Source organism: Abramis brama, assembly GCF_963993115.1.
Source record: "Abramis brama genome assembly, chromosome: 14".
NCBI classification, from domain to species: Eukaryota; Metazoa; Chordata; class Actinopteri; order Cypriniformes; family Leuciscidae; genus Abramis; species Abramis brama.
The window spans coordinates 13,740,803-13,757,531 of record NC_139976.1 but is presented as its reverse complement, the minus strand read 5'-3'; the positions used below and the strand labels follow the sequence as shown (position 1 = coordinate 13,757,531).

The 16,729-nt window shown below is 37.4% G+C and overlaps 1 protein-coding gene across 4 annotated transcripts; it reads left to right on the top strand.

Moving 5' to 3' along the window:
* Positions 1-10,263: 10,263 nt before the first annotated feature.
* On the top strand, positions 10,264-16,328 carry msl1b (MSL complex subunit 1b). Of its 4 annotated transcripts, none has more exons than XM_084134270.1 (9): positions 10,264-10,309; positions 11,204-11,897; positions 12,434-12,615; positions 13,287-13,591; positions 13,670-13,734; positions 13,833-13,900; positions 14,666-14,793; positions 14,902-14,974; positions 15,100-16,328. In XM_084134270.1, the coding sequence occupies exons 2-9, from the start codon at positions 11,283-11,285 to the stop codon at positions 15,188-15,190; spliced, it is 1,527 nt and encodes a 508-aa protein (XP_083990396.1). In that variant the 5' UTR covers positions 10,264-10,309; positions 11,204-11,282; the 3' UTR covers positions 15,191-16,328. The 4 variants fall into 4 exon arrangements, with proteins under 4 accessions (XP_083990396.1, XP_083990397.1, XP_083990394.1 ...); XM_084134271.1 differs by lacking the exon at positions 10,264-10,309 and adding an exon at positions 10,337-10,386; XM_084134268.1 differs by lacking the exon at positions 10,264-10,309 and adding an exon at positions 10,463-10,585.
* The last annotated feature ends 401 nt before the right edge of the window (positions 16,329-16,729 follow it).

Below are 16,729 nucleotides of genomic sequence, written 5' to 3'. Positions count from 1 at the left end.
TTAGAGATTTTAGTCCATATTGATATGATAGCATCACGCAGTTGCTGTAGATTTTTCATCTGCACATACATGATGCGAATCTACCATTCCCAAAGGTGCTCTATTGGATTGAGATCTGGTGACTGTGGAGGCAATTTGAGTATAGTGAACTCACTGTCATGTTCAAGAAACCAGTTTGAGATGGTTTAAGTTTTGTGACATGATGCGTTATGCTGCTGGAAGAAGCCATGATGGTTACACTGTGATAGAAAGAAATACCAATTTGCAATATCAAGCATGGGCTGTTTTTGTACAGCTAAAAATAACAGGCAGCGGATGACACCAGAAGCCTTGCACATTCAAATTGCAAATGGTGGCGCACGCCGCACACAATATGTTAAAAATAAGGTGAATAATCACACTGTTTATTAACAGGTCCTCATTGTGACAACATAACCCGTGTGGGTTATGTTGTCACGATGAGGATCTGCTATTAAACAGTCTATTATAGGATGTCCAACAAATGTAAAAAAATCAAACAAGAAATAGCAAACACGTATGTATAACATACAAAACATCAGAAAAACATATCTTCCTTACTTACAGTTCTTTCTTTTCTTTTTGCCTCTTTACATTCTCCTCACTCAGGCTTTCTTTTCAAGCATGATCTGCATTGTGGACAGACTCACAACCCCCTGTAACGATGGATATGCCAACCTGCATCTCTGGCTCTCTGGAGAGGGCCTATTTAAGACAGATTTGCACCCCAGGTCAAATAACCTCTAACTGGGCATGTTAGCCAGCAACAGTAGGCCTCCTCATCCTGGTGTTTAACCCTTACTCACCATGGCACTAATAAGGGGGTGAAGTGTGGTGAACACCCTAACTGTTCTCTAACATTAGGACAAAGAGACATACATGTTTGTGATTTGAGAGTCTAAAAGCTTGAAGCAGTGATAATCAGGAGCATTAATTAGTCTCATATGTACGCTGAGAGAATTACAGCAGTTTTTACATAAGTATAAGTACAACTGACAAGTTCAGCAAAAGTTATTTAAAGCCTTTGTCCATTGTGAATGTGCCTATCATCTTTTGTTCTTAGTCATTTATTTTATGGAATAAAACATACTGAATCCTCACCTTGGTGATCCGCCTCAACAGGGAAGGAGAGCGCCTCGCCTGAAGGACTCACCCAGGATTTTTACATTAACATCAAGACTCCAGCTGACATTCTTCATGAGTCAAGCAAAAGCCCCCCACTGCTTTTACACCTGAAGCCCCCTCTCTCCATCCCTCATGTTTTTTTCTCTCTTGCGTTCCCCCACTTCTCTTTCACCAGAAGGTATGCATCTGATTTTTCCAGAGAAAACTGAGCCTTCTTAAGCAATACTTAATGTTCCATAACCTTGTTTTACATGCAAAAGTTACACATTCACAGAAGTTATTATTAAAAAATAATTGAAAATATGAGGATTCAAGTGGATAAACACTCTCTGAACAGAACATTTCAATAGGCATTTTAGAAAGAACATTTATAAAGAAAAAACATTTTCTAAGAAATCAGGAAAATGTTTATTTTACATTAATAATGGCTGACTGTAGTAAAGTTTATTTAACACTACTCTCAAAAAAATAAATACATTGACATTACTTTTGTCTTACAGTCTCCACTGAAAAACAGATAGTATAGGCACATACCAACAAGATGAACACGCAAAACAATATTAGAATAAAATTAATACGGACCTGATTGTTCATGCCACCGGTTTCAGCAGTCATAGATATTAGGACATATCAAGATGGCTTGACCAATCAAAATAAAGTATGCAGAGAGCGTATAATCATAAGAAATAAATAATTAATTATTTCCTGAGTATAAACCAGTGCTATCAACCCCATGACATGGGCAATTCTAGAGCATTGCTCTACAGTTTGAGCTAAAACAACTGTAAGGTTCAGACAGGCAAGGAGAGTGGGGGACCTAATTTCAGCATTTTATTAACACAATAGATATAACACAAAAGCCATAAAAACCGCAACAGCTTCACATACACAAAGACAATAACCAATAAATACAGTGTAACAATGTTATTTGTTCAGGGAAGAAGGAGGCGGGAACCGCCGAATGTATAACATAATAGTTTAATCATAAAATAAACAAACATAACAAAACACAACATAAATAGTCAAGGCCTGGTCCTCTATCATCCTTCACTGCCGTCACTCCTCTTTTTATCTATCCGGAGCTCCTCTGTGAGACACTAGGCATGGTGCGCAGGTGACGCTCATTAGCAATCGGCTTTCGACCCGCCCTGCTAACCACATACCCCCATCACCCCTTGCAGGACCCCTCGTAGTACCCTCGAGGCTGTGCTCTACTCCTCCCCTCTCCGGGGGGGGTCCAGTCATGGGCACCACAGCACCTGGGGTAAGGGCAGACAAGGCGAGAGAAAGGGAGATGGAAGGATGAGGAGAGACAGAGACGAGAGAGGAATACAAATCTTGGTCCAGTTCCCAAAACGCACTGCCATCCGGTCCTTCACCAGCTGGGTGAACTCCTCCGCAATGCCTGGTGGTGGCGCTGGATATCCCTCGGTGGACAGCGCTCTAGCCCCTCGGACGCCTGCTGTACGGCGACGGTTCCTCCATGTTCGGGCAGTCGGCAGCGAGTCCCCTGTTCCCTGCGAGTCCTCCATCATGGCGGACAGCAGCAGGTTACGGCCTCAGCTAAACGGTGGCGACTCCTCCGCTCCCTCTCGGATGGCAGCCGCCCCTCCACAACCCAGGCGGACGGCAGTGACAAATGTAAACAAAACATAACGTAAAGTCCAGGCCTGGTCCTCTCTCGTCCTTCACTGTTGTCACTCCTTTTATCCATCCAGAGCTCCTCCATGAGACACTCGCTCCGTTCCGGCAGCTCTATAGCTCTCTAGCAGATATACAGATATACACAGAGATGACTACCTGTTCAAATTGCATATAAAACACATACAATAATAGCATCATGATCCTGAACATCGCTATGTAGTTCCAGTGTTAAAAGATCTTATAGATCTTACTTTTAGCTACAGACCAGTCTCTTAGCATTCAATCAGTCTAATGCTAGAAGATGCCATCCAGACATCTATTGGGTTTAAATATCAGAAAATACTCATTTTAAAATATTTTTTTTTATTCCCATTCCTGTTCTGGCTTTCATTTCCTGACCCTAGGAGAAGGGTGTGTGTGTAGACCTGGAAGCTGGAGCAGAAAGTCACATGGCTCTGGTTTAGGTGGAAAATCAAACACAGTTGTGGGCAGGCACCGATTTAACCAAAATAGGTGCTTTAATCATTTTTATGGATGGTGGGAGTTTACAACCTTTATATGTATTTATGTACTCTCAGACTAGGAGAGAGGCATAAATCATGCGGTCACTGCAGGAGAGGAGATCGGAAGAAAGGACAGAAGAGTAGATGGAAGGGCAGAAAATGAAAGAGAGAGCCAAGAGAAGAAGAGATGATAGGCAGAAAGGCAGAAAAGAACCATTAAAACAAGCCTAATTTGACAAAGCCTTCGTAGTCAATTCAAACGTCACTTAAAATCATTATATATCGGACAGACTTAATGAAATGAATTTTTACTATTTATAATTACACTAAAGGACTCAAGATTTACTCTAAATGTGGTTGGGATAGGGTGCCAAAAGCCAAGTGATTCACCTTCATTAGTTTAAATGAACAGACCCATTAGTCTTCTTTATTACAGACTAATTAGGCTATTAGATAAGGGCCAGGTGTTGGCATGCAAAAAGAGCACTTTTGTCACCTTAAATTGAACTTTGTTGTGATGGAACTCAAAAAGCTTTCTCCATCCCTCCCACACAGAGTATTTTACAAGTCAACTCCGACCGCTGCAGGAATAATAACAGGGTTGGTTTTGGAGGTTGAAAATAAACAGGACGGGTCCTTGAGCTGTAAACCTGAGTTGGGAGTGTTGTTTTTGTTTCCATGGCTTTCGAAGCTCCACTGAGAGCTCATGGAGAATTGATTGTGTCTGAGTCACTCCCTCCGCCTGGTTACGAGACCTTTTTGTTTGTTTTTCGCCCATTTGCTTGTCGACCCAAAGAGGTACGCCTGACCCCTTTGTCTCCCCTCAGAACAAACTCACATATTTATTTTGGTAATTAATAAAAGTTCAAATGATCAAATGATTCTCACAATGCCATATATTTACTGGACGTGGTGATAAAATGGTATCATAGCTGCGAGCAGGGGATGTGTGTACAAATGTGTGTTCTGGGGATATGGGGTGGGATATTATGGCGCCTGCATGCTAGAGAAAGCACTAGGGGAGAGTTTGACGGATAGCAATGAGCAAGATATGTTTTGAGGGTGTGGAAAGAGTTGGGTCATTCTGAAAATCAAGTGGGAGTAAAACAATTTGGATTTCTGAAAGGAGGTTTATAATACCTGGAGAAAGCTAATACCTGGAGAAAGCTGTCAGCATTCCCACTGAAATCAATGGCAGACGCTTGAATGGCACAGGACGCCACAGAAGTTTGGATGAAACAATAGAAAGCCTTCCTGTAGCTCAAACAGTAGAGCGTGGCACTAACAATGGGTTTGTTTCCCAGGCAGGAAATGCTTGCAATAAAAGTCACTTTGCATAAAATGTGAAAATTACCAATACACTCTGTAAAGATGCTTTTCCACCATAGGGCCGAACAGTTCTCTTTGCTTAAAATCCCCCTTTAGTCAATCATTTTATTCCTTTAAAACTCACATGTGATCACCAAAAGTTTTTTCCTTGAAAATAAAAAATCTTCATGCCTTAAAAAATAGCTTGAATGTAACTCTACACCCTTGTCTCATTTAGTATACGCGGTTCTATGAATATGCAAATTAGCTCCGCGTCCACTCACTCACACCAGCTCAGAGATGATCACACGTTGAAGTGATTGATTACAAGGTAGTTTGTGACGTCAGAAACACCAGCGATTTCAAACCACGTTTTTTTGAGACTGTCTTTGGTTCACTGCAGATTTAAGAAGAAAATGGTTTCACTTTATTTTGATGGTCCCTTTACACATTCTGTTGACTATTAGTAATGCTTGCACCTACATGTCTACTAACTCTCATTAGAGTGTTAGTAGACTAGTTAGGGTTAGAATAAGTTGTCGTACTTGCAATCTTACTTATAGTCAGTAGAATGTCTGTTGGAGGAGCATCACAATAAAGAGTTAGCAGATATTAAGCAGACAGTCTACTAATACTCTAATGAGATTTAGTTGACATGTATTTGCAAAGTTACTAGTCAAAAGAAAAAGAAGCTTCAGTGAACTAGTTTACCGAATTAACAGTTTTCACTAGTAAAGAAACATTCAGTTCACAAGGCCTCAAAAGATAAATAAATTGTTATAAATTATTTAAGAATGAAGAATGAAGAATGAATGAATGAATGAATTAATGAATCAATCAATCAATCAATCAATCAATCAATCAATCAATCAATCAATCAATCAATCAGTGCAAGAAAAAACTTAACTTTAATGTATAGGAAAGAGTAAAATAAAAAGGAATAAATCCTCAGGACTATATCCCAAAAAACCTTTTTGCTTGTGTCCTTTTGAAGTAGCTCTCTCTGTCATTAAACGGGAAGTACTTGAGGCCTTTCCAGAGAAAGGGAATGAAGAAACCACAAAAGGAGAGAAACAGAATCAGAAATGCCAAAGTAGTGACTTGACCCACAAGGAGTGTCTCAGCTGAAATATCACACCTGTCTAACACAATTTTTAACACTCCTTCTAACAGTTTGTACATGACTGAATAGAAAGAAAATTGATTTTATTAGCAAAAGAAATACAGAATTTGGACAGAATCATTAAATTTTTTAATCAGCTAATAATATTGTGCACCTCTGGTTTCAGTCTCACAACTACAGATTGTACATCAGCTGTTCTTTATTAGAGGATGTTTTCACCTCATGTATGAAATGAAGAGACATTTTGGGCTTTATGGGGTACCGGAAACAACAGTAATTATGTTTGTAGAATCGTAATTTCTTTTTAGATCATATAGTGGCAAATACAATTTCTTTTTAGGCAGGGTCAGTGTCATTATGTCATTATGTTTTAAATTATTTGTTGCGAAACTCACATTTGCCAGAGCTAAGCACAAAGTTTAGATTTGTCTAAATTAAACTTTATTACACAAGATGTCACAACCAAAACTTATTATGATTTATTTAGTTCACAATACTTTTTTAGTATTTTTCTTTCTGCAGTAGTTCTTTGAACTATTTAAAATGCTTCCAGAAGTGTTGTAACTGTACAAATGTAACAGAAAGTGTGGATGAATTGAGCTTAACTGGCTTTTGATATGATATTCACAAAAAGCATGAGCCAATGTGTTATCCTCTTCTACACTTGACACCCCATGCACCCACCAGGGTCATTCACATTTAAGGCTGGCTGTGGAAATAGAACGCAGGAACAGAGCTTATGGAGACTAAAAGCATGGCAATACAGATGCCAATTTAAAAGATGGACAAACAAGATGAGTTATGTGGGAGAGGGAGATATAGCGGCATATTAAATAAGCAGATATCCACCAAAAAGCATGAATGGAAAAGGAGCAGAAAGAGAGGACTGAATACATTGTTTCATCTGTTATATAAAGCAAACTGTGATGTTCTAATTCTGGCAGAGGAGAAATCAGCGACTGTAAAAATATAGACGATCAGAGTATTCAGCAACTCCAGGATCCACTGTTCTGAATCAACCCCTTCGGCTAAACCCGAACCTATTCAACGACGGGCTGGAGGCTGTCAGCATGATGGCTGCCCGCCAAACATGCTAACTGTGCAGTAAGAGATTGCAGAGCCTCCACTGTGCCAAACTGTGTTGAAATTAACCCAGTAATCAGAAACATTATGTTCTTGTGGGGAGAGCCCAGGCGATTGGCAGATGGCTAAGAGCATTAGAGAGATACCTGCCAAACGTTAGCCCGTTCTCTCCTCCTGGTGTGAAAGCCATTGTGATGAGGAGAGAAGGGCACCCCTGTGCATCTGCAGCATATGGTGGGGTAAATATTGACTGATATTATAATTATATACAGCATAATCTAATAATTAATCATGCACATGCTCACATATTCAATACTCAAGCAGACACATATAGGAGAGCCATTTGTACATTACACTATAACACAAGACCTGTCTATATTGCAATACTGATCACTTTCGATCTGAAGATGCTGCGATGGACATGAGACAGGCAAAGGTAAAGTCATCTAGGATTGGTGTTCCTAAATAGCTTTTCTGTACTTTTAAAGACAAAATCATGAAGAACGATTTAATTTAAGCAACAGGTTAGTGATTCAAGAGTCTTAGATTTATACAAGAGGAACCAGTTTCATATCCAGTTTTAAAAGTATTGAGTTACTTTCTAAAAAAGTACTAATTGTGTTACTTTTAGGGCTGTCAAAAGATTAATCGCGATTAATCGCATCCAAAATAAAAGTTTGTGTTTACATAATATATGTACGGTGTATAATTATTTTGTATATATAAATACACACACATGCATGTATATATTTAAGAAATATTTGCATACATATACTGTATATATTTATATATAATTTATATTATATATAAATATAATTTTTTTATATATAAATTACACATTTTTCTTAAATATATACAAGCATGTGTGTGTATTTATATATACAAATTGAATTATACACAGTACACACACATATATTATTTAAACACAAACTTTTATTTTGGATGCGATTAATCGCGATTAATCTTTTGACAGCCCTATTTACTTTGTTACTTTTTATGGAAAGTAATGTATTACAGTAGCCTACATTTGCCTTACTTTTTCTCACCTGGGATGGGCTTGCTTGCTTGTTTTTTTTTGTGTGTGTGTGTGTGTGGCAAATGTAAAGGCTTATTTGTTTCACACCAAAAGTGAAACAAATAAGCCTCAGACTGGAGGAAAAGCAAATTCACGCCTGTAGGCTACAGTAGAGTGCGCAGCTCAAACAAACCTTTCAGCTGTTCAACAAGGTCAACACCAAAGACATTGGATAATAAAGTGAGATTAAATACATAAGGAATTTGTACACAAGTATTGAGTGATACTGAGTTTGCATTTCACTGTTTTTCTTAAATTTGAGGAATACTGAATCTGGTTTTGTGCAAGTGAGATGAGTAAATGCCTCGTTTAGTCTAGAACTACAATAACCATCATGTTCACACAGCTCACACAACGCCTCTGCACCTCACTCGCGATTTCTCTCAACATTAAATAACGTTTTCATATTATAGTGTGACCATTAGCATAGCAAGTTGTTCTTAGAACATATTTTTGTTAGCAGGGCATATACGGCCATAGCACAGTGATAAAAGTGGATCTGACTGGATTGAACACGACACTCTTATTGTTGAGTAGGGCCTACTACAAAACCATTAAACTTTAATATTGGCCAACACCTTAAACAAGTCGAGTCTGATAAGTCAAGATAAGTTGGGCTCTGCTCCATTAATTACGTACCGTTTTTCTCTCTAACTCTGAATTTGCCTTTCTCCCTGTTCTATGAAGAAAAACGTCAACGTTTTAGTATGAACATAAACAGCCTGCGAACACACACATAAACACGCATTCATACATTGATGTGATCCATTTAAGTCTTTTAGAGATCAATAGCTTGCAAAAGTCAAGAGAGAGAGAGAGAGAGAGAGAGAGAGAGAGAGACTCGACCTCTGATCATGTAATATTCCAGCTGAAGGAAGTGAACGTTATAGTCACTCTAACTAAACATATTTGTGTTCAATCATTTAAGACACATTCCTTGGCCTTACTGGTAATTGTAAAACAACATAATTGCATTTGGGTTCCATTATGCACACTTTTTGAATTATAATAGCCTACGTAGCCTACATACAGCTACGAGAGAACGCCAGCGTTAGAAAATTATAATCAATTGTACTACATCTCCCCCTGCTGGTCATATCAGTTACACACACGTAAATGCATGTAATATTATGCCGCTGAAATCAACAGGTGAACTGAGTCATTAAAAACAGGATGCATATTGGGTGATAAATTTCCCATACGTGTGAATTGCAAATTTCTACATTTATCCATCACACCTTATGACTAACGTAGAAAAGATAAATATGAGAATTTGAAGTGTGAAATGCATTTTCTTTTCTCATTTTTAATTCTACCTAGACTCTCCCAATCAGCTACTTTTTAGTTGTTTGTTTTATTAGGAAACACACAAAATCCAAGGAAAATAAACACCTTATAAGAGCTGCACAGTTATTTAGTAAGTCTGTAATAGTTTTTGCCAGATGTCGATTGTATTTTTATTATTATTATTGCAACAAAACAGTTATACAAGCACATAGACAATAGCCCTAAGGAAAACATTAGGCTAATAAGAGGGTTAAAATACATGAAATTCTGAAATGAACTACAGCGAATTATCTTATATTAGGCCAACACCACATAAGAATAATTTAGTTGCTGACAAGCACTTTAATTGTGATTAACTAAATTAATCTTATGTTGTGTAATATAGCCTATAGTAATAAAATAGCCTAATTATTAACTATTTTTGGCTAATAACAAAGTTTGAGGATACATTTAATTAAACAAAAATCGAAAAGTCAATCCAAAACACTGCAATAAACACAGTGATGACAAAAAGAACATTTGGGCTAATCATACAGGTCACTAGAGTGGACATGCAGCTATTAAAGCTATTATCCATTTTCTTGCGAATGCATGGGTTCTGATGGCATCGATGCACATAAACCACTATTGTAAGCCTTTGTATGTGCTGTCTGCTGGTCGAACCTCATTTTTTACAGTCTATGGATCGAACGGTAACCAACTTAGTTGCGTTTTGAATAGGCAAGACGCTTAGGCTATTTTTTTTTTTTTTTTTTTTTTTGTAGGCTAGCCTATATATTTCATAGTTTCCACATGATTTTATAGCATTTTATGCATTGCTTTGTTAAAAACACACAGTCTTACTGTGCTATTACTGTATTATGTTTAATAAAGTATCTATTCAGTTAAAAACATAAACGCATCCACTTAATGGACATCTGAATATCCCTTTGTAAATTGTGTAAATAAATATATAAAAAAAAAAAAAAAGTTTAAATCTTGTTTTTCGTGCCCTAAGATCCTGACTGTGGTTATCATAATTCATGCATGAAAGGGTTAATACTGGTGGGTAGGTAGTCTAAATAAATTTAAAAATGAAACGAAACGAGTGCGAAAACGTTGGAGGAAATGACGTTGGAAAGGTCCTCTCTCCAAGTGTGCACGGTACGATTCTTAATTTCCCTCCGACGGACAACTGGCGTTCCCTGGCCTACCACAACTATCTTTACCAGTTTCCACAGGTTAAAGTAACGGCGCTAAATAGTAGTGCAGATAAAAAAAATTACATACATACTGACTCTTGATATAGCTCGATAGACCCCATCACTCTAAATGTAAACATGTCCTGACAGTACGCATGCGCACCGAGTCAAACGCACTCGTAATGTTGGGACATTGTGCAGATTCAAGCCTGAAAATGGGGGACACACAGCAATAAAAGTAAAGTAGAAAGCTTATTTAAGACGCGTTTCTTCTGATCGTTGAGGATTTATCCTGGGCGAACCCGTAACTATGTAAGAAATGCGGTATAGAGTGGATTTCAGACTGAACTGTGCAGCGAAAACGACATAACCTCGTTTGCTAACAGCGGCTAGCTAGCAGTGAGGATCAAAATGGAGGCGCGCTTTTTTATTATTACCTCAAGTTAAAATGGTTCATATCTCTTGAACAATATGCATCATAGCGTTTAGTAAGAAGATTCACATGTATCTTTACTATTGGTATAATACATGTGTGCCTGTCTTTACCCAAGTCCAACCGGTATTGAGCTGCAGTGATCTGTTGTTTATGACCAAGCAACTGATTTTTAGCCTCTTGACAACTTATACCATACGAGATATAATGTTGACGGTTTTTGGTGTTTTATTTAGTCTTTGCTCACCCTCTGGTTTTATTGTAACTTTAGAAAGAAGCATATGTGGCATATATAGACAGGAATGAAATGCTTCTTCACATTTCCACCGCATTCACTGGGATCTTTACATAATAATGTGCTATTTACATATTCGTCACTTTGCTATGAAATTGATTTTAATTGAATATTTTATGTTTTTTCAGGTACAGGTCTGCAGACACAGAATTGTTGATATCAACTCTATAGTAGCCATGGTTCAAAGGGTAGAGGTTTCTCTTCGCCATGAATATGCGACCTGAATGCTTTTCTAAAGTTGGATTGTACTCAAACAACTGTGACTTCAGCCCATCTCAAACAAGACACCCAGTTAGTGTCCGTAAAGAGCTCAGTGATCCTCTTGGTGACACTCCAGACAGCACCAGACAACATCTGTTCTTGGACAAGACTTTGGGTGGAAAAACTGAACGGACTTCATTGCCTTTAAAGCTTGGCAGAGAGTTGGCTGTGGCTTCAGAGGCTGGCTCTGTGGGCACAGAAACACTGTCATCTCAAGCTAAACAAATGGGGGGTGAAGGCACCCCTGTAAAAAGTAAAACTCCTCTTGGACAGACCAACACCATTGATAACAAGCCAGAGTTTGTATCCATGAATTCACATAGTAATTCTAGAGACCCTGTGGGTGAGAAAAACGCCAAAGGGTTAGAGACCATGGGGGCGTCACATGAACACTCGGAGGGTAAAAAGACAAATTTGAGGAAGATCACGGGTCATCCTCACGCACAAGCCACCTGCCTTAAACAACTGCTTCTGCTTCAGCTGGACTTAATAGAGCAACAACAGCAACAGTTGCAGTCTAAGGACAAGGAAATAGATGAACTCAAATCAGACAGAGACACGGTATGCACACTGTCGTTAGGGTCTGCAATATTTTATTATTCAGCAAGGATGCATTTAATTGATCAAAATACATTTATAATGTTACAACTGATTTCTATTTCAAATAAATTCTGTTCTTTTGAGCTGTCTATTCTATTCATAAAAGAATCCTGGATAAACCTATCACAATAATATCACAATAAAATAAAATCACAATAATATTAAGCATAACAACTGATTTTAACATTAATAATAATGTTACTTGAGCACCTAATCATGTGGTAACGTGATACCGAAGACTGGAGTAAAATTTCAGCTTTGCCATCACAGGAATAAATGACTATATTAAAATAGAAAACCGTTGTTTTCAATTGTAATGATATTTCACAGTATTACTGTTTTTACTGTATTTTTGATCAAATAAATGCAACCTTGGTGAGCATAAGAGACTAAATAATCTTACAGACCTCAAACTTTTAAATAAAGTGTGAGATTCATGGTTTGTGGGATATTGGTTTTTATTTGTTTCCTAATGTATTTGTCCTGCCTTGAAATAGTTGCTTGCCCGGATTGAGCGGATGGAGCGCCGTTTGCAGTTGTTAAGTAAGGAACCACGTGACAAGAAGCTCTTCCAGCCATTAGAGCGATGGGTCCCTGACACGGATGACTTTTGGGAATCAGATATGGGGGACAACCCTCAAACTCAGACATCTAAGTCAGGTGGCAAAGTGCAAAAGAGGTAAGAATGGGAAATTCCCGTTAGTAGAGCTGCGCGATTTTGGATAAATTGAGAATCGAAAACAAAATAACCTGTAATTTACTATAGGTTCTGACAAAATGTTAATTGCCGGAGTCTGTTTAAAATGTTTAATTAATTTGAATGAATTATTTTAAAAAATCAGAATGAATGAATCAATGACTCGCTCAAAAATACTTCACTTGTTTCATTACTGGATGAATCAGTGTATTTGAACAAATTTTTTGAGTGTATGATTTTATGTCACTTGTCACCTACTGCCATAACGATGTAACTGATACAATCTTTATTTGAAGCATCAAGCTTCTTTCAAAAGGATTTTCTCTATTTTGATCGTTTCCCTAGACATCAGTATTTATGTTATAAACGTATAACTATGTTATAAAGTTATAAACTTTTATCCTAGTACTTCTGTGATAATATGAATATTTGTAACAGAAATAACGATACTGTGTTGTTGAAAAGACTGTTTGTGAAGCTGTTTCATTGTCATTTAGGAGTGAGATCGAATGGGTGTTTGAATCGAAATTGCGAACTTTTAACGATTAATCGTGCAGCTCTACCTGTTAGTCACTCTTTCCTGTTATTTTACACTTGTTCTTTCTTCTTGTTGTTTCTGCTTGGCTGCTATAACCTGTAAATACTCGGTCTAGGAAGATGAACATGTTGGAAACAAAGATGCAGAGGTCAAGGGGTAAGGCCTCAAGAATGACCCCCCAAAAATCAGATACAGGAGGGACGTCGCCATGTCAGCGTGACCTGCGAAGCAAAGAGACCCCGGAGAAGACGAACGTGAAATCATCCGGACAAGTGGACCTGAATCCAGAGGGAGACGACAGCAGAGAAACCGAAGAGCTTCCGTACATGACAACGACCGAGATGTACCTATGCTGTTGGCAGCAACCTCCAGCCTCTCCGTTACAGGAAGAGTGTCCAAAGATAGAAGAGGATGTTGCAAGTAAGTGCCTGGTTCAAATGCAAAATGGCCGTTATAAACATTGATTTTCAAATTCTAATACAAAAAATATTTCCTTAGTCCCATCATGGAGGGAAAACATCATGGAACCCATCCAGGAGGAAGATGCTGTTGACATCCCTGAAGTAAGAGTCATCATTTGCATCATATATCTATTATACACAAGTCACAAGAATCTTAAGTATGAGGTCCATTGTCATGTATCCATCATTTGTTTCTGTAGAGTCTTGATGACAGTGTTTTTCTGAAACGACACGCAAAGTTAGAACTGGATGAGAAGAGACGAAAACGGTGAGATTTATTTCTAGAAGAGTGTTTTCATAATCTTTTGTTTGTGGCATCAATACATTTTTAACATTTTATTTTGTTTTTTTCATGTGCATGATAAAATTGTACTACCATTCAAAAGTTAAGGGTCTAAGATTTTATAGTGCCTTTGAAAGAAATCTCTTATGCTGACCGTGGCTTGGTTTATTTGATCAAAAATACAGTAAAAACAGTAGTATTGAGAACAGATGTGCTGTTTTTAGTATTCTTTATTAAATAGAAAGTTCAAAAGAACAGCATTTATTTGAAATCAAACTATTTTGTAACAATGTAAAAGTCTTTACTGTACTTTTGATCAATTTGATGCATCCTTGCTGAAAGAAATTACTGACCCCAAACTTTTGAATGGTAGTGTATGTCTACAACACTGTGCATAAACTAAACAAGCACATATTGTTCAATTAAAAAGAATTGAAAAAATTATGAGTTATGTTGTGTTATTTAAGCCTCTTGCTTAAATTTCATATTGGGCAAGAGCCTAGTTCATTCTAGCTTAAACCTATCCATGCATGCTGGAATAATACCTGCCTACATATGCATATATAATATAAAGAAATCAATCTTTATGGTTACACGAGTTCCCTTAACTGATTAATTTTGTGGTAGGTTTTCTTCACAACAAAATATAATATACTTTAAATGAATAACTGTCAAAAAGGTTTATGTATGGTTACCAACACCACTTAACCCTTTTAATGCTCTTAATATTCTTACTGTTTTTTCCTTTAGATGGGACATTCAGAGAATACGTGAACAGCGTATGCTTCAAAGACTACAGCAGCGCATGGAGAAGAAAAAAACAAATGTTCAGGAGAGCGAGCCAGAAGTGTCCTCGTTTCATCCTGATTTGGAGAATGGTATGAGCCTAAGAAAGATTAATTTGATAAAACATTAATTTTGTATGTATTTATGAACAAACCAGCTCATATTATATACTATAATTTCACCGATTTTCCCTTGTACAGTGGAGGCCATCTTGGTCACACCCTTTCTACCAGTAGTGGCGTTTGGTCGGCCTTTGCCCAATATACCTGCACAGTAAGAGCCTTTTTTCTGTTGGAAATATCTTCTGTGTAACATGTAACTGCTTTTAACTACTGATTAAGTGTCATAACAATCATAAGGCATAGTGAAAATGTCGAGCCACTTTTGTTGTCTGCTAGGAACTTTGAGTTGCCCTGGCTTGATGAAAGAAGTCGATGTCGCATTGAAAATCAGAAGAAGCAAACTCCCCACAGGACCTGTCGGAAATAAGCCGCACCGATCCTGGGCACGTGTTCGAGTTGAATGCCACACAGAGGAGTGCTACTTCATGTCCAGTGGCAAAACAGGGGTTAAAGGAGGCAAAGCACTGTTTGGGCGAGAAGGAAATGGCAGCATTACAGCTGAGTTTTCATTTTATTGTGCCGTGATAATAAAGCAACAACTGCCCGGTTAACTGCTATTTTAGTTCCCTCACAATCAGTGTGTGGCCTTGATTTAATTCTTTACTTGTAGACCTGTTCTGTGTACTTTCACTGAGGCTAGTGATATTGATTATTGCAGGCTCCACTGCAAATATTGTTTTAATGTGCACTAAACTGTGGTTATGGAGTATTGCTGCACATTTGCATGTAGTTGTGTTCCGAATGACTTTAGTCAAGAGCTTGTTTTGTTTTTGAAAATGTAATTGTGCATGAATGTCTTGATAAATCCTCTGCCTCAAAATGTACATATTTTTCTAAGCATAGCATAGTCGTTTAGAGAGAGAAAATATTGGCAGGATTAGAGTGAGGATGCTAAATTGTTTAGATGAATGACCCTTTGTAAAAGAGTAGCGAGAATTTGTTTGTACGGCATTTTAGGGTTCTCTGAAGCTGTTCAGCATCCCATGCAGGTTTAAGGACAATGCCCTTAACGTTATTTTTGGATCGATTAGTTGGTCTTTTGATGGTTGTTTTTGATCAACATTCTTATTTAAAATACATTTATTTTACACCACCATTTTCATTAAACCTCATCCATGTCCAAAAGTGTTGCTTGTCTTTATGAATTTCGCATTAATTCTGTGCCTCATGGGATTTATTTCAGGGCCTTTGTAATGCATTTCCTAAAGATCTGTTCTAACTGAAAATTGATAATTTTCCAGAATGTTTTTTTTTGTGTGTGTGTGTAAATGTGTTGCTTTTGTGAACACCATACACATCCTTTTTTTTTTTTTTCGTGAATGTGTACAACTGGACCGATGTAAATAGCCTTGCTGACACATATTGGCTGTAAATAAGGAAAATGTTGCTGTTATTTTTTTATTTAATGTCAGAAATGTTGTATGTCCAGCATAGATATATTGATAGCATTATTTACAAAACAAGAATTTTTGTTTTTCAAAAAAATAAAAAGTACATAAAACTCACTCTTGTGATTTCATAATTGATGCACAGTTTTTAATGTATTGTGTCCATATTTGGTTTCACTGTAGTATTTATTCCCAAATCACTTGATTTGGCAGCTTAGCATTACAAAGATGTGATTTGCCACAAGGGCAAGATAATGAAAATAGATCACATTTATTCAAAGACTTTATGATTTAAATATTTAAAGTTTTGTTTATGTATTATATAAACACTTTAATACAATCATAAAATTAAGTCATTTGTTAATTTTTTTAATCCACAGAACCTAGAAACATCTTTGTGAGAATTACCCATGCGTGCAACATTTTAGCTGACGGGCGGCCATTTTAATGCAAGTGTAACACCAAATGTCACAAAACTCAAGTGTGAAAAATGTTTATTGACCAAAAAAAAAAAAAAT